Source organism: Phaenicophaeus curvirostris, assembly GCF_032191515.1.
Source record: "Phaenicophaeus curvirostris isolate KB17595 chromosome Z unlocalized genomic scaffold, BPBGC_Pcur_1.0 scaffold_52, whole genome shotgun sequence".
Lineage (NCBI taxonomy): Eukaryota > Metazoa > Chordata > Aves > Cuculiformes > Cuculidae > Phaenicophaeus > Phaenicophaeus curvirostris.
Window position 1 is genome coordinate 799,148 of NW_027206665.1, and position 23,990 is coordinate 823,137.

A 23,990-nucleotide genomic window follows, 5' to 3' on the forward strand; every position below is an offset into this window, starting at 1 on the left:
TCCTTTAAACACCTCCAGGGAAGGTGACTCAACCACCTCCCTGGGCAGCCTGTTCCAGTGCCCAATGACCCTTTCCGTGAAAAATTTTTTCCTGATGTCCAGTCTGAACCTCCCCTGGAAGAGCCTGAGGCCATTTCCTCTTGTCCTGTCCCCCGTCACTTGGGAGAAGAGGCCAGCACCCTCTTCTCCACAACCTCCTTTCAGGTAGTTGTAGAGAGCAATGAGGTCTCCCCTCAGCCTCCTCTTCTCCAGGTTAAACAACCCCAGCTCTCTCAGCCACTCCTCGTAAGACTTGTTCTCCAGCCCCTTCACCAGCTTCATTGCTCTTCTCTGGACACACTCCAGAGCCTCAAAATCCTTCTTGTGGTGAGGGGCCCAGAAGTGAACACAGTATTCAAGGAGCGGTCTCACCAGTGCTGAGTGAGCAGAGGGAGAATAACCTCCCTGGACCTGCTGGTCACGCCGTTTCTGATACAAGCCAAGATGCCATTGGCCTTCTTGGCCACCTGGGCACACTGCTGGCTCATGTTCAGTCACCTGTCAACCAACACCCTCAGGTCCCTCTCCTCCAGGCAGCTTTCTAGACAGACTTCTCCTAGTCTGTAGCACTGCATAGGGTTGTTGTGACCCGGCATTTGGCCTTGTTAAACCTCATGCCATTGGACTCTGCCCAGCGGTCCAGCCTGTTCAGATCCCTTTGCAGAGCCTCCCGACCCTCCAGCAGATCCACACTTCCACCCAGCTTAGTATCATCTGCAAACTTGCTAAGGGTGCACTCAATGCCTTCATCCAGGTCATTGATAAAGACATTGAACAGGGCTGGACCCAGCACTGAGCCCTGGGGAACCCCACTTGTCACTGGCCTCCAGCTGGATTTAACACCATTTCCCACCACTCTCTGGGCCCGGCCATCCAACCAGTTTTCCATCCAGGAGAGTGTGCGCCTGTCCAGGCCAGAGGCTGACAGTTTCTCAAGCAGAATGCTGTGAGAAACTGTTTCAAAGGCTTACCTGGGATCTGGGAATGAGAGCCTGCAGAGAAGTAGAATTTTAAAATACCTAGCAAAAAGGAAAAGGGAGAGAGAAGAAAAAAAAATGGAAAAACCCAGCCTTGAGGCTGTGTGTGTGGGGATGACCCCTTCTCTTCCCTTCCTTCCTGAATGTGAAGTATTTTTTTCCTTTCAGATTCTTCACTGAGTCTGCAAGAGATAACTGTATTATCACTGTGTCACACCCCAAAGGTAGACAGAGTAGGACCCAGAATTGTATTTAAACATTCAGTTTATTACCTATAATGTTACTATTCTATGTCAAGAATATAAGCTTAAGTCTAGACCAAAATTAGCATCCTATAAGGGTTTGGAAAGGACCATACGACCTGTACAGAGTTCAGCGATAGTCTTTAGATGTTTCCTCGAAGCTGCTGCGAGTGAAGTTTCTGCAAACGCTCCGGGTCGGTGTCCGTGGGTTGCAAACTATGTGGGGGGGGGGGGAGAGTAGGGGGGGTCTCAGGCCAGCTGAGAGGGAGCTTCAATTTCTGCTTGCTCCTGTCAGTCTTTTATAGTTCATTCTGAACATCTGGGGTCCCAGTTGGCCCAATCTTATCAGTAGTGCCAGTGGTCTGAGAAACAATGGATTGCCGTGCAGCCCCCACCAGTGTGTATGAATACAGACAATTCCAGGGTCGTAGATCAGGATATTCCCATTGTGAGGAACTCATAAATCTTATTAATACTTTTGTTTTTGAGAACCACTTCTGAGTCTTGTTTTGTTTCACAATTAAGATGTATATCCGCACACCTGTGTTGGTATGTGGGAGAGGGAGGTCTCATGGGCCAGTTTGATCATTTCTGCAGACAGTTTTATTGTGTATAATTGGGGAAAAATACATTCAGGTTTAGTATGTGTGTGCGTATATTATGTTTATCAGCAATGTAAGAAAGGTTGAACTACTGACTAATTGGCAAGGACAAAACTTAATGAAATTTAACAGAAAGTATGATCAGTAATGGAAAAGAAAGTTTGGTCCCAGAAATCTGGGACCTTGAGGGGAAAAGACCGGGAACAGGTTAAAGAACAGCGTAAAGAAAGGTTTCAGTGAAAACTGAGAAAAAAAGAGGGGAAACTAAGGAAAAGGCAAACTAAAGAAACTAAAAATGGAAAACAAAAAGAGCCCTCTGGGGTGTGTATTAACACATTGGAAGGATATTGTTGGAACTGGGGGCACTGAAAACAAAAAGACCCTTATTAAATATTGTAATCAATGGCGGCTGCTTTACGAATTCGATGATGGGGCAAAGTGGCCACTTAATGAGACAATAGATTATAACACCCTCTTACAATTAATATTGTTTTTGAGGAGAGAATGTGTCAGAAGAGATGCTGAGCAGAAAAATGACCATGAGTGCTGCTGAGCCTCTGGAGCAAGAGTGCAGAGAGCTTTGATAACCAGCGAGCCTCCAGCCTGAGAAAATTCAACATCAGTGGCAAAAACAAAAAGGCATGAAAACAATAACAGTAGTCACGAGGAGCTTGGAAGGAGAAGAACAGCTGTGGAAATTTTTATGAAGGACTTGCAGGACTGTTGTTGACATTTCACTAAGGTATAAAGATGAGCTTGTAACAATAAACTTGGTCTTAGCTTGAAATGAAAGCAGAGTCTGTGTGTGTTTAATACGCTACAAATGGCGCCCGTATCGGGTCTGAACGGAGGCTGAGTTAGGAGCACGGTCCGGTGGCGTACATCGGCAGAACATTTGGAGGGGCTGAAACGAAGCCCGGGGTGCAACGTAGGCACCTGCCTGCTGGACGGAAGGTGAGCTGCCGATAAGGGGATGGGGAACACAGTAACCCAGGAAAAGAAAGATGTAATAGAGTTATTTAAATGTATTTTAAAGAAACAAAACCGAACGCTAGATATTAATGATCTTAAAGTGCTTTTGACATGGGCTCGGGATCATGAGCCGTTTTTTGATGTTTGTTCGGCATTCGAGCATGAAACCTGGAATAAGATCAGAGTTCGACTATGGGATAAAGCGACTCGGTCAGATAAAACAGCTACTAAGTTGCTTGGTCCCTGGCGGAAAGTTTTTGAAGTGCTAAAGGCGCATGTCGGCTCTAAAAAACACAGCGATAATTCAGAGCCTAGTGCAGGATCGTCAACAACTGCACTAACCCCCCACCCCCCTAAACTGGCCGCGCTTGCCTCTGCACCCCTCGATGCGGGGGCCGACAATCCCTTTGATCCGGGTCCGATAGTCACCGAGAAGGAGCCTGATCCACCTCCCCCCTGTCCCTCAGACCGAGGGGCACAAGCCAGGAGGGAGGCGCAGCGGCGCGGGGAAGTTGAAATGTTGCAAGCTTTGCCTGTGATCTGTGCGCGGGACGGGTCCGCGCTGGGAACTAATTAGTGACGAAGAGATAAAGGAGATTCCAAAAGCTGTGAAAGAGAACGTACTAACTGCTCCGGAGCCGAGCCGCCAGGCTGAGAGGGGGCCGCCCCCCCGCCTCCCCCCCCGCCAGCTCCCGCGACCCCGACTGGAGCGGCTGGAGCAGCCCCGGGTAATTTACAGCGTCCACAGGATGGTCCTTTGGGACCGAAGGGCTGCAACAATCAGAAAGTTTAACTGCCTTCTAAGAACAGAAACACGACACACCCCTACGGCAATTAAGGGCCCCTTAGGAAGCGGACTTAGTGTACTGTTAATTGGACGATCATCTATCACAAAGCAAGGATTGTTTGTTTTATCGGGACTGATTGATGCTGATTTTACGGGAACGATACAAGTAATGGCTTGGACGCCTCTGCCTCCCTGCTTTATACCAAAGGGCGCTATAATTGCTCAGCCGATCTGGGTGGAACAGTGGCCCCTCAGCACCGAGAAACTGCACCACCTTAAAGCTTTAATGCAAGAACAATTACAAGCTGGACACATCGTACCAACTACCAGCCCGTGGAACACACCAGTGTTTGTAACACAGAAGAAAAGTGGAAAATGGTGTTTATTACAGGACTTGCGAAAAATAAATGCGATTATTTAGCCTATGGGAGCATTGCAACCAGGAATGCCCTCACCGACAATGTTACCACAAAAATGGGACTTAACTGTTATGGATTTGAAAGACAGTTTTTTTACCATTCCGTTACATTCAAAGGATGCAATCCGGTTTGCTTTTTCTATTCCTTCGATTAATAGGGCAGAACCGAGCCAATGGTATCACTGGACTGTATTGCTGCAAGGCATGTGTAACAGTCCAAGAATTTGTCAGTGGTTTGTAGCAAAAGCTTTATCACCAGTTCGTGAATTATATCCTCGAGCCCTGATTTATCATTACATGGATGATATTTTAGTTGCAGCCTCGACACCAGAACAGACGGCTAAGGCTGTAGCAGCTGTAACAGCAGCAGTTACCCAAGTAGGTCTTTGTGTCACACCAGAAAAAAAATCCAAAAAACTTCTTTGTGGAAATATTTGGGGTGGAAAATCCAAGAACAAACTATTCAACCATAGCAAGTTAAATTTTTATATTCTGTAAAGACATTGAACGATTGTTGGGAGCCATGAATTGGGTACGCCCCTTGATAGGCATCACTACAGAAGAATTACATCCTTTGTTTATGTTGTTAAAAGGGGATTCATATTTAACCTCTCCCAGGCAATTAGACAAAGATTCCTTGGTTGCATTAGACAACGTCGCTAAAAAGCTTAGTCAGAAACAAATATTTCGCAAATGGTTAAATACTCCAATTGAATTATATATTATTTCAGCCAAATTCCAACCGTTTGGAGTTTTAGCCCAATGGGTAGAAGGTGTGTCTGCCAAATTTAGACCTTTAGAATGGATATTTTTGCCACATCAGTTTTCTAAGATGATAACAACTCAGCATGAAATGTTAGCTATGTTAATTCAAAAGGGGCGCGATAGTTTATTGGAACTGGATGGAATAGATCCCTCAACCATCTATGTTCCCATGACTCAACAACAAGTAGACTGGCTTTTGCAACATTCTTTTTCTATACAAATTGCATTAGCAGACTTGAAAGGACAAATTCATTATCCTCCAAGTCCCTTTTTGAGTCTCTTTGAGTGTATAAGCTTAATTCCTACCATGAAATTAAGTCATATCCCTCTTAAGGAGGCGTTGACACTTTACAGATGGATCAGGGAAATCTGGGAAACTGGTGATTGTTTGGAGGACCAAACAAGGCATGTGGAAACCAGACATTTGTCAAGTGTCAGGATCACCTCAAATTGTGGAATTGGCTGCAGTTGTTAGATGCTTTAAGCTGTTTTCGCAGCCATAAACATTGTTACCAATTCGGCCTATGTTGTTGGCATTGTTTCATGCTTGGAGAATGCCTATTTAAAGTATGTAGACAATGGACAGCTATACGTTTTTTTAAAGGAATTGAAATATCTGTTAGACAATTGACATGAACCTTAATTTATAATGCATGTATGTTCTCATACAAATTGACACCTTTTCTACCTGCATTGTTGGCTCTGCAAATACGGGGGAACAAGCAAAAGATGTAAAAAAACATTTATTATATGCAATTGCTATTTTGGGAGTGCCAAAACCAGTAAAAGCAGACAATGGCCCAGGATATGTTATATGTTATATTATATATGGATATGTTATATGTTATATTATAAACATATAAACAAAATCGTTTTTTCAACAATGGGGAATCACACATGTCACGGGCATTCCTCACTCACTGACAGGGCAAGCCATAGTTGAACGAGCTCACGGTACATTAAAAAATATATTATTAAAACAAAAAAAGGGGGAGTGTGGGATATGCCCCTCAAGAGAGACTATTAAAAGCTATGCATGTTCTAAATTTTTTAAATCGTTGCCAAGACAATATTCCCCTGATAGAGCGACATTTTATTGCAAAATCAAATGATAACTTGAGTAAAGCTAAAGTAATGATACATGACTTAGAAATGAGACAATGGGAAGGTCCATGGCCATTAATAACATGGGAGTGAGAGTATGCTTGTGTCTCTACAGATCGTGGACCGCAATGGATGCCAGCAAGATGTGTGCGACCTGCATTGCAATAATTGTGGGAATTTCGTGTTGAGCAACCACCATTCCATGGATCTCCGCACAATCCCAAGAAAACATCTAGGTAACCCTAGCCAATGCAGCACAGCAAGATTCATTGTGTTTGTCAGTAGCAACTCCGACCAATCCATTTAACACCTGTTTAGTAAGTTTGCCGATAGATGATGTTCTTTATTAGGTGTGATAAAAGTAGATTTTAGTAAATATTTTAGTTATATAGGCAAAAATGTAACACTTATATAAAATGTTAATTCCTTACTTAGTGTGTGTTGAAATGATTTTATATGATGTAATTTCATATCTGCAGATATATCCAAATCCAACAACATCTCCCTGCAATTACCAGGAGAACTATATTTTAATTGAGGAGATAGAGCATGGGCAGGTATTCCTTCCTGTATTTCAGGAGGCCCATGTACATTAGGCAAATTTGCATTATATACTCCGAATGTTTCTATGATTTTAAACCACACTTTGGCTCACTGTCATCAAACAAATGCCACATTGGCAGCTTTATCTAATGTTTTGACATATTTATCAGACCATTCAAAATTTATACATTAAAGTATTAACACCTTAGAAAATTTAACAGAAAAATCGCAAAATGAATGGAATGCATTTGCAGGACTTTTTGTTGGAATTGGACCTTGGATTATAAAATTGGCCATGATAGGTTTTATGATTTTACTTGATTTTTTCTAGCATATTGATTTGTGTGCCTTGCTTAATCAAATTAGTGCAAAACTTGATTGATAGAGTATTAAGACAAATATTTTAGTAGTTCATGAAAACAAAAAAGGGGGAGGTGTCAGAAGAGATGCTGAGCAAAAAAATGATCATGAATGCTGCTGAGCCTCTGGAGATAAGACTGCAGAGAGCTTTGATAACCAGTGAGCCTCCAGCCTGAGAAAACTCAACATCAGTGGAAAAAACAAGAAGGCATCGAAACAATAACAGTGGTCATGAGGAGCTGGGAAGGAGAACAGCAGCTGTGGAAATTTTTATGAAGGACTTGCAGGACTGTTGTTGACATTTCGCTAAGGTATAAAGATGAGCTTGTAACAATAAATTTGGTCTTAGCTTGAAATGAAAGCAGAGTCCGTGTGTGTCTGTTAATACGCCACAAGTGGAGCCCATGTCTGGCCCTGATGGAGGGTCAATGCTAATCAAGGTACCTTTTCTACTGCCAATTTAGAAGCATGGAAAGGGTTGCCCGAGACTACCGGAATGATCCGGTAAGTGTGGCCAAAACGTTTTCAGTTTATTATAAAACAGCACAACCTGGATGAGGGCGATCTACAATTATTATTGGAGTGTTTGACAGAGACAGAGAAAGAATTAAACAGTCTTAAAGACTGTGGGGGATTTGGCCGAGGATTATTATAAACGAGAAGGGGTGGACGTTAAAGATTATTTCCCTCTTCAAGACCCAAAGTGGGATGCGAACAGGAATGCACATAAAGAAAGGCTGCAAGCATATCAGGGGTGGATTGTGGAAGGGATGGAGAGAGCCATTCCCAAAGCAATAAATTGGTCAGTATTATATGTGAAATGGTGATTTGTAAATGGTGGGATAGAACATCAACTATAATGTGTTAGAAAAAAAATTAACAACTAAGATAACTATACTGACCATTATCTTCTTGTCACCCAGAGTCGTTGAGATTGACCACTCAGATATGGCCGCACCTTAACGACTCTGAGCTGATTTGATTTCATTCCCCCAGGATATGCAATGAGGTTCCGGGAATAAGGTATACTTGTCATTTCAGGGAAAAACATGAATTTGAAAGCAATTCTGTATATAAATTTTCTGTGAAATCACTGCTTGGCAGAAGCACTCTGAGGACAAATTCCGAGTCTTCTCCAGCACTGAATAAAGTGTACCTGCCTTAATGGTTAAATTAAACTGTTAAGCCTAAGTTTCTTTGTTTCATATTTGGCACCCCAGATGGGACCCTCTCTGCCCGGCTGCAGGACCCATTTGAGATTGGGACTCTCTTGGGTACCCCTGGGGATTTCTCCAGAAAGACTCCTCTTCTCAACTGGATCTCTGCGGGGGTAGACAAGGACCATCAGATAAAAAGGTACACTTGAAAATTTTTTTCTGCTTGGGTTTGGGGATCAGTCCATTTGGTTTGGCTCCAGTTACAGTCATTACTGTATAACGCAGGGTGAGCATATGCCAGACTGCTAGCATCTTATAAGCATACATTGAAGTTGCGGAGGTCTTGGTTGTAACAGGAGTATTACTAATACCTGATTTCTGTGTTTTGTCAGTGTGGTCAGGAGGTCTTGGTTGTAGAGTGACATTAACCAAAGAAACTGAAACTATATCGCACTATATGTCGTTTTGAAGTGAATGTGTGGTCGCTATATGTCGCTTTTGAAGTGAATAAGTTAATATTGTTGTGTTGTGTGTGTGTTATTTTTGTGGTGATACTGTGAAAAGCCAAACCCAATTATCAATACCAATTCGATTATTAAGCAGGGATGATTTTAATAAACTATGCCGGGGCACACATACATGTTTGTGTGGGTTCCTGGAAATACTGATTAAACAATTATATGTTACATGTCCATTGTTTTTCGGAACTTATTAGCATACCCACTCTTGTAAGCATATCACAGTTTCGTTGCGTCTTCTGTTTGCCTCTGATGGTCTGTATCTTATCTCACCCTGTTAGCAGAGTGACAAACACATAACCACACTAGGAGGTTATATGTGGTGCTTTATTTCGAGGCCCCGGGAACCAGGGGTACGCACCCAGATCTGGTTCCAAAGACCGTCACATCGCGTCCGCTTTTTATTCTCTAAAAGTTTCGCAATCTATTGTATATTCAACAGGTTACTTCATTATCTAATACATATGCATAGGTAGGTTGCTTCATTGCCTTATTGCGACATCAGTCTCTACTGCGCCTGCGTAGCCCCCTCTGGGGGTCGTCCTGATGAAGTAAGTAGTCTTCCTCAGATGAAGTAAGTAGTCTTCCTCACATTGTCCTTTTCACTTCTTGTTCTTTTGGCAAACTCGTCAATTTTTCTTGGCTGGACCCGCACTTATCTCCACTTGACCGCTCAGGTATATCTTTCTTGCCTCCTGAAACTTATTCTTCTGTCTTTTACAAAATTTATGATGGTCTTTTGGCTGTTGCAGGTGTATGTTCTACTTGGGTAGGGTAGTTAGTACATACTTTTCCTAAGCACACCTGGATCCTATTTATGACATAAGGTCCTTTGAGCAAGTACCTTGGGGTCTGTTGCTAGGATACGTTAAGAATCAACAGAATCATGCAGTTTTTACACTCAGTCTTAGTTCTTGATTAGTCGATGATCAGTGTTTATCCTACTTTAAGTGTAACTTTCCTAACATTTCCCCCCTTTGAAAATACTTCACCTTTGCAAGTATTTTCATTCTATGTAACTGTTTCCTGGTAAGTTGGTGGGGGTATTGGGTGCTGTGGATATTCTCGTGTCACTGCTCCAATAATTTTGTGTGTCCAGTTTTGTTTGCGAGTAATTTCTCTTCGGATACACAGATACACCAGATGGATTGTAAGGAATATAAGCAAAAGTGTGAATAACATTTGAATGAGAGAGTGTATCCAGCCAGTAAGATGGATGCCTAATCCATCAAATAATGCCTTGACCCAATTTTGACCAATTTCTTCTTTCTCTTTTTCAGCCTCTTCTATTTTTCCCAATTGCGAGATATCATATTCCACATCGGCTGTGATATTAGGTATATGCACACAGCAGTGATCAGTTCAATCTTTGAGATATCCACAGACACCATGTTCTTTTAACAAGAGCATATCTAATGCCACTCTGTTCTGCAAAGTCATTTTCGTTGTCGCTTGTAGCTGAAAGTTTAAATCTCAAAATCCCTTCTTTGTTATTTTTGCCAATCTTTCAGTTTGTCCAATTAGTTTGTAAATCATTTCCCTATTACGATGTGCTGCTATTTGGGCAAAAAGGGATTCTAATGCCCACCCCACTTTAACTCCTGTTTCAGGCTCCTGCCAAGTGTCGTCTATGTCTTCAATATCATTTTCTATGTCTCTTTTAGCGTGAATTTGTAAAGTTTCCAATTTACCTCTGAAGGGGGATCGCTTCCAAATTGGGCACAGGGTAGGCAACCCCAGAGTTATTTCTTTAACTGGGCCCTCCATTGATAAATGTGTGGTCCAAGTTCCGTCATTAGTTGCTCAAACAAAATTGCCCATACTGCGTACTGTTGAATATTTACAGTCTATTCCATTAGCTGGTACTTGTATTACCTTTCCCCCGACCTTAAATCCCAGACAGGCACACCCTGCTATTAGAGCTATTTTAACTGGAGGTATGGTGATCTTTTCAGAGTCTAGGTTACAATCTAAAATTTTAGAACAATTCCACCATGGAACGCTGTCAATAGGATCTCTACTGATCGGGCCATTTGCTGGTAATTTGTCACTATTTTGTTTTCCTCTCCATTTAAAACACCAAGATGTTTCTCCTCCGTATTGGAATTTTTGTAAAATGCTTGTTGACCCAACTGTGTCCCAATTTTGTTTTGTATCATTTCTTTTCTGACATACCCATTCCATTTTATTTCTTTCCCTCACTATTTTCTTTACTTCATCATATGAGCACCATCCTACATCTTTGAATCGCCCGATACGTATAAAATTATGATTTGGTAACTTTTCACAATCGCTCCGGCTTCCTGGTGATCTCCACTGCCTTCTTACACTTATTTTCTGTTTTTCTTGTATGGGTGTTATTATTTGCTTACATTCGGTTTTATTCTCTTTTACCTCTGGGAGTGGGAAAGTCAGTATTCCCCAACTTATCGGTTCTCCAGCCATTTTTGGTAAAGGCAAGCATGCTGTAATCCTGCTTGTATTTTGCATTCTAGCAAAATCCTTGATTAACCCAATCATCAAATTTTCCTCAGGATTTCTCTTTTGAATATAAATCTCCTGGGGTGCCTGGGTTAGTTTTATGGCTTGTTTCACTCTGGCCTCAGTAATATTGATTTTGCTATATCCAAAGGTAGTAGCATTTCGATACTGGCATCTGTAAGTTCCCAAGTCGGGTCTTTTTATCCCTTTAATAATCTGGACTAACATTCCTCCCAGTCTCAATTCTATTGAATGTCTTTTATCACTTAGAACTGCTTTTCCTTCCTTTATCCATCCAAATTTCTCAGGTTGGGGGTCCTCTAGGAGGCAGTAAATAAGTGCCTCACTACCCAGAGGAGCCGGATAATGTGTATGCCCTGCTTTTATTCCATGGTCTTGAAGGGGACTTATTATCAGTGTTCTTTCCCCATAGTCTACACTACCTCCTGCTCCCACAAAACACCTATACTTTCCTTGGTCAGCCAAAGTTAAATTCGTCAGCCCCAGTTTTGTTTCACCTCGGACGGGATTTCGTGAATTAAACTTGTTCAATACCTTCCCTTTAAATTTCCATGTCCCTCGTAGTTCTTGTTTGTACCCATCTAACCCCAAACCTTTGCTATCATAGATTGTTTCAGGTGCTCCACAAGTTCAAGACACCTTTTCCCAAAAAAATCTGAATTAATTTCCTTTTCATTGGGACATCACTTTGAAACCTGCAAGACAGAATGGCATTTTGTCTAATGGTATACTTGCTTGTTTCCCTCTTATGTGAAATTTCTAAAGATGTGACACCTATTATAGGTATCAGGGACCAAACTATAATCAAAGTCCCGTACTTGAAGTATGACTTTTTACTTGCTTTTCAACTTCAGTCTCGTTGGTCCGACTACTTCGACTCTCCAGTCCTTGGGTGCCTTCTTTACCCGCGTGTAGTGGATCCAAGAGTCTATTCCTTTTACCTTTACCACAGTGAAAGTTGTTAGCAGCACCAGGTATGGTCCATTCCACCGTTCCTTCAGCGGCTCTTCACTCTAATCGCGGACGTAGACCTGGTCTCCCGGTTCAATTTCATGGACTGAATTCTCTAATGACACCGGACGGTTCCAGATCAAGGCCCTTCGTAGCTGTGTCAAAGTTCTACCAAGAGATAACGTGTAGTTATACACATCTTGGTGTCCTTTAATATGCATGTTTGGGTTTGGTTGTGGCGACTCATATGGTTTCCTGAAGAGGATTTCATAAGGACTCAGCCCCATCCCACTCCTAGGCTTTATCCTTATTCTTAGAAGGGCTATTGGTAATGCCTGGGGCCACTGAATTTTAGCTTCTTGGCATATTTTACTGACCTGTCTTTTTATCGTCTGATTCATCTTTTCTACTTGTCCACTAGATTGTGGTCTCCATGGGGTATGGAGATTCCAAGAAATTCCTAATGCCTTACTTACTTCTTGTACAATTGTGGCTACAAAGTGTGGTCCCTTATCAGACGATAGACCTAAGGGAACCCCAAACCTAGGGATAATTTCCCTCAACAACCATTTCACTGTTTCTTTGGCTTGATTGGTGCGACAGGGAAAGGCTTCTGGCCATCCAGAAAAAGTGTCGACCCCAACTAACAAATATCTGTACCCTTGAGCTTCAGGTAATTCTACAAAGTCTATTTGCCAATAATCTCCTGGTTCCATGCCTACTCTGATGTGTCCCATTTCTACTCTCCTCCTAACCACAGGATTATTCTTTAAACAAAGTTCACATTTTGAATTTACTGACTTTGCCATTGTTAACATCTGTGCCAAAATTATGCTTCGTTTCAGGTAAGTCACTAATGCTTCTGCTCCCCAGTGACACTTTTGATGTTCTGCCTGTAGAATTGCCCGCATAATGACAGGAGGTACAATTATTTGTCCAGTTGTAGTTATGTACCATCCTTCAGAATTTAGGTTAGCCTTCATTAGATTGGCCAATTTCTTGTCCTCTTCCGAGTATTTCGGTTTCTGTGTCAGGTAATCTTGTAAAGGGCTTACCTTGGTAGCTATCAAGGCCATCATAGTCTGTACCTGTCGTGCTATCCGCCGATCCGTTCGATCTGCCAATGCGTTTCCTTCAGCCACCTTAGAGTCTCCTCTTTGATGTGCCTTGCAATGCATGATCACTACCTGCTCAGGCAATTGCACAGCAGATATTAAGCTTAAAATTTCTTTTTGGTATTTTATATTGGTTCCCTGCGAGGATAATAATCCTCGTTCCTTCCATAAAGCTCCGTGTACATGGACTACTCCAAAGGCATATTTTGAATCTGTCCATATGTTTACTCGTTTACCTTTGCTTAATTCCAATGCCTTTGTGAGGGCTATTATTTCTGCCCGTTGTGCTGAGGTCCCCACCGGTAGGGCCTGTGCTTCTATTACCGTGCTCCGTGTGGTTACGGCATATCCTGCATACCGCATCCCATTCTCCATGAAGCTACTCCCGTCTGTGAAGAGCTCTTGATCAGGTTGCTCGATTGGAGTATCTTTCAAGTCCGCTCTCGTTGCATATGTGTGTTCTATAACTTCTATGCAATCATGTTCCAAAGGACCATCTTCTGTTGCTGCACCTAAAAAGGCTGCTGGGTTTAGCAGGTTAGTTGTTTTCAAACTTACATCATCCTGTTCAGTGAGTATGGCTTGGAACTTCATCATTTGGCTAGGGGAAAGCCAATGCCCCCCTTTTTGTTCTAAGACTGTTAACACCATGTGAGGTACATATACTTCAATGTTTTTCCCTAGAGTCAATTTTCTGGCTTCTTGTATTAGAATTACAGTCGCTGCTACGGCTCTCAGGCAGGATGGCCAACCTGCACTAACGGGGTCCAACTGTTTAGAAAAGTATCCCACTGGTCGTTTCCAGCTTCCTAATTTCTGTGTTAAGACCCCCAGTGCTAATCGTTGTCTTTCGTGAACGAACAACTGGAAGGTCTTTGTTAAATCTGGTAAGCCCAATGCTGGTGCCTTGGTCAAGGCCTCTTTTAGTTTCTTAAAGGCCTCCTTTTGAGGTCCCTCCCAAATGAGATTAGACAATTTCTGTGCCTCATACAGAGGTTTTGCTATAAGTCCATAGTCCATTATCCACAGCCTACACCACCCTGCCATTCCCAGGAATGTCCTCAGTTCATGCAAGTTCCGGGGTTCTGGAATAGCACAAATTGCTCTAACGCGATCCATTCCCAACCTTCATTGTCCCTGTGTTATCTCACATCCGAGATACAATACAGTTGTGCATGCAATTTGAGCTTTTTCTCTTGAAACCTTGTATCCATTTAGGCCCAGTTGGTTTAAAATCTCAATAGTCACTTGAATGCATAATGATTCTTGTTCTGTTGCAATGAATATGTCATCTACATATTGTAACAAAAGATACTGTGTTCTCGGTACCTGAATTTTTCCCTGCGTAGTCCAAACCTCCAGTTCTTTCGCCAGTTGGTTTCCAAAAAGTGTTGGGCTATTCTTGAATCCTTGCGGGAGCCTCGTCCACGTGAGTTGCGTTTTTCGTCCATTATATGGGTTTTCCCACTCAAAAGCAAAAAGTTTCCTGCTATCTTTGTCAAGGGGAATGCAGAAGAAGGCATCTTTTAAATCAATTACTGTAAACCATTTATATTTTTCCTTCACAGATGTCAACAATGTATATGGGTTAGCTACGACTGGATGTATATCTTTCGTAATATTGTTGATGGCCCTCAGATCTTGTACTAACCTATACTCCTCGTTCGGTTTCTTTACTGGAAAGATCGGAGTATTATATTCTGACTCACATTCCTCCAATATTACAAATTTTAAAAATTTTTCGATGATTTCTACTATTCCGTATCGGGCTTCCATTTTTATGGGATACTGTCTTATTCGTACTGGCCTTGCTCCCTCTTTTAACTCCACTATTACCAGTTGAGCAGTTTTTTATTTTCCCGGAATACTTGTTTCCCAAACTGTAGGGATTACTGCCTCTTCTACCTTCTTGGGTATTTGAGGTTTGGGATTTTCCTTTACTACTAAGATCTTTCCTACGTTCGATTCTGGGACTTGCGTAATCAATTCTCCGTTTTCAAAGCTAATTTTTGCATCTAGTTTAGATAACAAGTCCCGTCCCAGAAGAGGAACCGGGCAGTCGGGTACATATAAGAATTCATGTGTTAATTCCTTTCCCCCAAATCGTAATTCTAAGGGTCGCATTTCCTCTTTCCCTGTGGCTCCCACTATTGTAGTAGTTTTATTTCCTATTTTTCCATACAAATCATTTAAAACTGAATATGTTGCACCAGTATCCACCAAAAATTGCACCTCTTCCCCTCCTAATCTTATTTTTACTAGAGGTTCACTGCTATCTAGATCTAGTCAGCTTTGGTTTCCGTAATTTCCCAGAACCATCATTTTTGCTGCCTCTGCATTTCCAAATGAACTCCCTGTCTGTCTTATTCTTTGTGGACATTCATTTTTCTAGTGTCCCTCCTGCTTGCAATACGCGCACTGGTTGATCCCTAATCTGGCCGGATAATTGAGCCCAAATCCTCTTCCCCGTCCGCGCACCGTTCGTCTTCCTCTACCTCGGTTTCTAAATTCATTCTGACTTCTACCTTGCATCACCGCCAGCAGGTGCCGCTGCTGCCTTTGCGCACTATCTCTTTCACGATTGTTATAGACTTTCTAAGCTATTTCTAACAATCTGTCCAAGTCTCGCAACTCCGCGCCCTCTAATTTTTGCAACTTCTTTCTAATGTCATCTTGCGACAGTCCTAAGAATATCAGAGCTAACTGGGCTTTAGCTTGTTCTGTCTCCACGTCCAGATCCATGAATTTCCTAGCCACTTCTTACTTTAAGTGTAACTTTAATCATATTTTAAGTGTAACTTTCCTAACAACCCCCTTCTTGTGTCTTCAGGCCTGTCCTTTGTTCCTGCTTTGGGACTGTCCTTGTTTCAATTAGTAAACAAGCTAAACTAGCTAATTCATTTCCTTAACATGATTTATTCCTTCATTCAGTGAAATGGGATATTTGTACAAAATTGTATTTGTTTTGTTGTAGAAACAATGATGAATTTTGTCCAGATTGTATATGGATTACTGACGGGTGTTTATTGCATCCTGACATAATGCATGTGGTGTTGTGGGAGACTGAATCCATGCAGGTACCCTGGACAAGATCACAGACAATCAATATGATTGGAAATCAAGTCGTTCATTAGCAAGCAAGCAAGCCTTTTGTACTTTTCTGCTATCTTGTCTAATGTTTACGTAATGCTTGGCTAAATCCCAAAGTTTCCCTTAGTAGTTTTTGTACAAGTAATCTTGCACGTAGACTGCCTTCTTGTTCTCACGCTGTAGCTGCTTCTCGACCTTGATGTATTCCAAATTTCTCCCTAGCAACCTGATAAGGCCACATCGTTAGACTGTTAGGAAAGTTACACTTAAAGTAGGATAAACACTGATCATCGACTAATCAAGAACTAAGACTGAGTGTAAAAACTGCATGATTCTGTTGATTCTTAACGTATCCTAGCAACAGACCCCAAGGTACTTGCTCAAAGGACCTTATGTCATAAATAGGATCCAGGTGTGCTTAGGAAAAGTATGTACTAGCTACCCTACCCAAGTAGAACATACACCTGCAACAGCCAAAAGACCATCATAAATCTTGTGAAAGACAGAAGAATAGGTTTCAGGAGGCAAGAAAGATATACCTGAGTGGTCAAGTGGAGATAGGAGCAGATCCAGCCAAGAAAAATTGACGAGTTTGCCAAAAGAACAAGAAGTGAAAAGGACAATGTGAGGAAGACTACTTACTTCATCTGAGGAAGACTACTTACTTCATCAGGACGACCCCCAGAGGGGGCTACGCAGGCGCAACAGAGACTGATGTCGCAATAAGGCAATGAAGCAACCTACCTATGCATATGTATTAGATAATGAAGTAACCTGTTGAATATACAATAGATTGCGAAACTTTTAGAGAATAAAAAGCGGACGCGATGTGACGGTCTTTGGAACCAGATCTGGGTGCGTACCCCTGGTTCCCGGGGCCTCGAAATAAAGCACCACATATAACCTCCTAGTGTGGTTATGTGTTTGTCACTCTGCTAACAAGACCAGCATACATTCCCACATGGTGTAACAAGAAATTGTGGCTAACATATGGTGGGGATTTGAGTTGTCCTGAATGTAAGATCTGGGACAAGGAAAAATCCACCTATGCAGTGTAAGTGATTTGTGGTTGGCGAGCCAGAACACAGAACCCCTAAGATGGGAGGCTGGCAGAGTGGCTGCACTTTAAAGAAAAGCCAGCTGGGATATATTTTAGATCACTAAGATCTTAGATCATAAGGGGATCAGTGGTCCACTGAGTGGTGGACAAACAGATAAACCCTGATAAAAGCTTTGGGTAATCAGTGGTGGCTGGTGTATAAGCTTGATTATGGGGAAAAGTGGACATAACACCTTGTTGCAATTAACGTTGTTCTTGAGGTGTGAGGAGAATTGTGTGAAGTAATGTGTGCAGATATGTTTTTCAGTTTGCAAAAAGGGGGGGCACTGATATTCATTAGCATTAACAGATACTTTCTCAGATTGGCCAGAAGCTTTTCCTTGCAGGACAAATAAAGCAGAAGTCACAAGAGTATTGTTGAATGAAATTATGCCTCGTTTGGAGTGCCTGCAGTAATATCATCAGGTAGAGGCACACATTTGTGCTAAAGTGGTAAAAAAGTTAGTGAAATTTTAAGAACTGATTGGCAGTTACATTCTCCATACTGACCACAGGCTAGTGGCCGGGTGGAGAAAATGAATCATCAGACTGTTGCTAATAAACCAGCAATTAGCTAAAATATGTCAAGAAGCCAATATATATTGGCATCAAGCACTTCCTTTGGCCCTGCTTAGGATTTGAACCAACCCAAGGTCCAAGGAAAGCATTAGCCCTGTATACCAATTGCAGTATACAGGAGAAGATCTCACAGAATTAGGTGAGAATTTGTCTAATCAGCTAACAAAACCAGCTGAACTTACTTGAGAAACAAACAAAAAAACCCAACAAAAGGCAAAACAAAAACACCAACCAACCAACAAACAAAATAAACAAGCTGCATGCCTAGAGGTTTAAGATCAGCCTGTACATCCTTTTATACGTGGGGATGAGTTTTCTGTTAAAGATTTTACAGGGAAACCACTGGGAGAACAGTGGAATGGACCATACCAAGTATTGCTAACAGCCTTCACATCAATCAAGATGAAAGAACTTGGATTGAGTGAAGAAATCACCGTCCAGTCAGTGGACAACAGAACACTTAACACCTTTAAAAATTAAGGCTAACTAAAGTGAACTGTAAAGATGGAAAATTGTTAATATTATTGTTAATGTGTCCATTAGGAGAAGCCTTATTTTCCCATAAGTTGGATGCCTCTATAAACATTTGGAAAAACTGGCTTGTATAATATACAATAGTATGACCTTTTGTTTAAATGCTGTGTTTTCAGTACAACATATATTTATTCCATGTATTTTGGGAATCCCCGCAAGCATTCAAACCTTTGGAAACTATACGTGGTTGTCAGAACTGTCATATAAAGCTAAAACTGGCTTCCTTTTGACACCAGGAGTAGCTGTGCCCATGAATTATAATAATTTAAAGAGATTTATTTGTAGGTATGCAAGGAATCTCAATTATACCCCGAGCCTTGGAGGCCTTAAATCGCAATAGATTATCTGTTATTAAGACACCATAAAGGATGCTCTGATTTTGAGGGCATGAATTGTTCCAATTCAACCAATCAATCTCAGACTGTAGGAACTTCTATAAAAAATTAGTATGGCCTTCTTAACTCCATACAAGAGTGGAGGGTATAGATATTTCTTAGTAAAAATCCTAGCTCCTAAACTTGCCCTGGTTGAAACAATCTTTTCTCAGTGTTGTAGCATTGGGACTATCAGTTTTGTTAACCCATGTAGTGTTTCAATGTGCATTTTGGTGTTGACAGATAACAGTAGAAAGGTATGAGACATGGAAAAGAAATCAGATCAGACACACAGTAGAATCAGGAAAATATTTTAAGAGAACTTTTAACAATAAGACCTCTTGTGACTCTTTTGCAAAACAATTTGCAAAGGCCTAGAAAAGGGGGGATTGAAATGGTGATTTGTAAATGGTGGGATGGAACATCAACAAGATTAACAACTAAGATAACTATAACGACCCTTATCTTTTGTCACCCAGAGTCGTTGAGATTGACCACTCAGATATGGCCACACCTTAACGACTCTGAGCTGATTTGATTTCATTCCCCCTGGATATGCAGTGAGGTTCCAGGAATAAGGTGTACTTGTCATTTTGGGGAAAGATATGAATTTGAAAACAATTGTGTGTACAAATTTTCTGTGAAATCACTGCTCGGCAGAAGCACTCTGAGGACAAATCCCGAGTCTTCTCCAGCGCTGAATAAAGTGTACCTGCCTTAATGGTTAAATTAAACTGTTCAGCGTAAGTTTCTTTGTTTCATATGCAGTTAAGCAAGGTCCTTCCGAGTCACCATCTGAATTCCTGTATTGATTAAGGGATGCAATGTACCACAGCACACCGCTGGATCCTGGGTCGGAGGTAGGAATACAACAACTAGTTTCTTTGTTCTTGGGTCACTCAGCAGGGGACATCAGGCATAAATTTCAGAAGCTGCGTTCCACAGAAGATAGGAACCTGGAAGTATTGTTGGATGAGGCGAAAAAGAAATGAAAGAGAGCAGGGTAATCAGAAAGGACAGATAGTGGCCCACGTGAAGGAGGATTGATGGAGATCTGGGAAATCCACCCTAGCAGATCCTCTGGTTATAATGAAACTAGGGAAAGAGCAAGAGAAGGTAGAATTTTTAATTGATGTCAGGGCAACATATTCAGTTTTAAACCAAGCTTTGATACCCCTGGGAAATGACTACATCATGGTAAAGGGAGCAACTGGCCAAAGAGAAAAGGCATATTTTTGCAAACCTCTGTAATACAAATTGGGGAAACAATGGGGTATACACCAACTCCTGTACATGCCCAATTTCCCGAAGCCACACTTGGGGAGAGATTTATTAGAACAATTAGGGGTTGTGATTAAATTTGAAAAAGGAGAAATCACTCTGGAGGGAAATGATCAACAATATATACAAATAATGAGCTTATCTCTAGCTAGTGTGCCCACAGGAGGAAAGGTTGACGAGGAAATTACGAACCAGGTATACCCTGGGGTATGGGCCACTGATGTGCCTGGGAAAGCAAAGAATGCTCCACCTGTTGAGGTCAAATAAAAAAAGAGCAGCAGCCGGTAAGAATTAAATAAGATCCCCTAAAGAGGGAAGACAGGGAAGAAATTCGGCCAATACCTGTCTGTAAAATTCATGGATCATACCAAGTGGTCCAGGACTTATGAGCTGTAAATAAAATAACTGAAGACCTCTATCCGGTGGTGGCAAATCCATATACTCTATTGACTGTATTGACACCTGAACTAACCTAGTTTACCATTTTAGACCTGAAGGATGCCTTCTTTTGCCTCCCTCTCCTTGAGGCCAGCCAGAAAATATTTGCATTTGAAGGGGAGAATCCCAAAATCGGATGCAGAAATCAGCTTACTTGGACTGTATTACCGCAGAATTCAAAACGGCCCTACTATATCTGGCAATCAACTTGCAAAAGATCTTGAGTCCTCAGAAGCCCTGTCTGAGGAAGGAAAACTGTTACAGTACGTGGACGATATCCTGATTGCCACCAGGACAAAGGACGCTTGCATGACCTGGACGGTAATTCTATTGAATTTCCTAGGACTCCAGGGATATTGGGTATCCAAAAAGAAGGCCCTGATAATGCAGTGCGAGATGATTTACCTGGGCTACAAAGTCAGTGCTGGACAGAGTGCTTACGGGCAAGCCCAAAAAGAGGCACTATGCAAACTCCGAGACTGCAAACAGTGAGAGAGGTATGAATTTTCCTGGGAATGACTGGGTGGTACTGACAGTGGATGGACTGCTTGTTATACAGGCCTCTGAGCTACTGGAAAAGGCCCTGATGTTGGCTCCAGCCTTGGGATTCCCAGATGTGAGTAACCCTTTTTTCTCCTCTAATATTGGCACAGGATCTGGGCCTGTATCAACGAGCAGTTGCATACTTTCCCAAGCAATCGGCCGCAACTGCAAAAGGTTGGCCTGGATGCCTGCAAGTGGTTACGGCTGTAATACTAGATATCCAGGAAGCCCCAAAATTCACCCTGGGCCAGAGAATGATTATGTTGGTGTCCCATAAAATATCTGCTGTATTGGAAGTGAAAGGTGGACACTGGCTTTCTCTACAAAGGTTCTTGAAATATCAGACTGCAGTGGTAGAAAATTGTAGTTACTAACATTGTCAATCCAGCCTCTTTTCTTAGCAGAAACACAGGGGAACCAGTACATCATGACTGTCTGGAAACTATTGAGGCAACATACTCGAGTTGTCTGGACTTGAAGCGTAGTCCTATGGAAAGTGTTGAAGGTTGGTTCATGGATGGAAGCAGTTATGTCCTAAGCAGTAAAAGACATGCTGGATATGCGATTATCATCAGTCGAGGCATAACAGAGTTAGGACCTTTACCCATTAATACCTCTGCACAAAAGGCAGAGATAATTGCTATGACTCATGCCTTGGAATTGGCTAAAGGCAAAGCTGGAAATATCTATACAGATGTGAGGTATGCATTAAGAGTTGTACATGTGCATGGAGCAATCTGGAAGGAAAAAGAGTTATTGAACTCACAGGGTAAACACATCAAACATGGAGATCCTGAAACTATTGGAAGCAGGGGCATGGTTTAGTGTTTGATAGGAATGGTTGGACTCGATGATCCAGTGGGTCTCTTCCAACCTGGTTATTCTATGATTCTATATTAAAGCACACCAGAAAGTGAATTCAGAACTTGGAAGAGGAAATGAGCTGGTGGACAGAGGCAAAACAGGCAGCCAAAGGAGAGGTAAAAACAGAAGGGGCTTTGACTCCCGATGGGCGAATCTCCCTGGAAGGAGAGCCCCAATATACCAAAGAAGATCAAAAGCTCACTGCAGATTTGGAAGGGTCATATAATGAGGAGGGATGGGTTCTCACCACACAAGGTAAATTAATCATATGTTTTTTAGTAAGAGAGAAGCATAGAAAAAGGCATTGGGGAGCAGAGGCCCTGTAGAAATGCCTAATTAGAGAAATTGTAGCTAGAAATGTATACATTACTGTGAGACAAGTGACTCAGCAGTGTGATATTTGCCTCCAGACTAATCCCAAAAATACCCCCATGCTGGAAATGGGCCAAATCGGGTAAGGTAATGGGCCTGGATGACAATGGCAAATTGATTATTTTAGAACTTCCAAGAAAAGGCGGGTATTGATATTTGTGAGTACTAACCAATACCTTTTCAGGTTGGCCAGAGGCATTCCCTACCAGAACAGCCAAGGCTCGAGAGGTAACCAGAACGTTAATACAAGAGATAATACACCGTTTTGGGGTTCCAGTGACCCATCTGTCACTTTGAGATCCATCCAGACACTTATCAGTAGACTGTACTTGTATATATTGAACAAGGTTGTGTATGTTTAAGAACTGCTTGTATTTCTCTAGTAATAGACGAGACAATTATAGATAGCAGGAATCATTCTAATTTTTGCATTTGTAATTTTGTTAAGATTGTTGGGTGTGACTTTTCTTACTTAGCACCAGTCGTATCCCACCAGTTGATAAAGTCTAGTTACACTATGTATCATAAATTATCGCCTGTACCTGTTGGAATGAATCTTGCATTGGTAAAACAATTAATGAAACATCAGGATTTGATCAAAATTTTGGACGAGGTCCAAGAAAGTGGGAGAAAGACCCTGATAACAGCCCACCATGACATGGAGGAAATGAACAGGGTCCTGAACAGGGTAAGAGAAGATGTGAACCATCATTGGTGGGACATGCTATTTGGATGGTCCCCTACTGTGACTGGCATTCTAAATAAGCTTTGTCACCCCATTATTATCCTTTTGATGTTAGTTTTAGTTAGCTTTGTTTTCTCTACTGTGTTGTTTGTTTGGAATTGGAGAATGCTACAACGACTAACAATTTAGACTTCTATGTCTAATGCCCATGAAAATGCGTTGAAAAGTAATTTTCAAGCAAAATACTATCCAGTTCCCCTTCAAAAGATGGATCATGTATGAGGCAAACGAATTTGCCAGAGTTTAAAAGACAGGGGGGAATTGATGTGCGGGCATATGATATAGGGGAGAAGTTAGAAAAACTTAGAGGGCTTAGCTCACTGGAATTCGCACTGTTTGCTAGTAAAGGCCTTGAAGACCCCGGGTAAAGAAAATGTGGATGATTTGTTAATAACAACTGAAACAAGACCTGAGGGCATTAAGGAGACTGTGAGTTTGTTTAATTTTCTTGGACTAAATGGATATAGAGTCTCTCAACAGAAAGCCCAAATGGTGCAAGAACGAGTGATAAACTTGGGATATGGACTGTCCAGGGAACAACGAGAACTGGGAACTGAATGAAAGGAAGCCATTCGTCAGACTCCACTCCCACAGACAGTAAAAGAACTCAGAACCTTCTTGGGAATGACAGGTTGGTGCAGCTTATGTATTTATAATTATGGAGTGATAGTAAAGCCATTATCTGAACTTTTAAAACCAACCCTCTCCAACTGGCATGGTCTAAGGGAGTTAAAATACATTTGAGATACTTGAAAAGGCACTTTGGACCAGAAGATGCCGCATCTGGATTTCTAAAATACCAAGCCATCCTGGTCAAGTCAGATGATATCGAAATTGAAGTAACTGACATTGTGAACCCAGCTTCTTTTCTCAGTGGAACAACAACCAAACCACCAACACATGACTGTCTTGAAACATAGAAGCTGTGTATTCCAGCAGACCAGATCTGAAGGAAGAACCTCTGGAGGATGCACAAGATTCCTGATTTTCAAATACCTAGCCTTATCCGGCAAGGTACC

At 41.8% G+C, this 23,990-nt stretch overlaps 1 protein-coding gene across 1 annotated transcript; it reads right to left on the reverse strand.

Moving 5' to 3' along the window:
- Nucleotides 1–1,401: 1,401 nt before the first annotated feature.
- Nucleotides 1,402–14,171, reverse strand: LOC138733861 (uncharacterized). Its single transcript, XM_069881367.1, has 5 exons — nt 12,993–14,171; nt 11,824–11,927; nt 3,457–3,603; nt 2,682–2,819; nt 1,402–1,474 (listed from the first exon to the last, which is right to left on the reverse strand). Exons 1-5 carry the CDS (start codon nt 14,169–14,171, stop codon nt 1,402–1,404), a joined length of 1,641 nt encoding a protein of 546 aa, XP_069737468.1.
- Between the last annotated feature and the right edge of the window lie 9,819 nt (nt 14,172–23,990).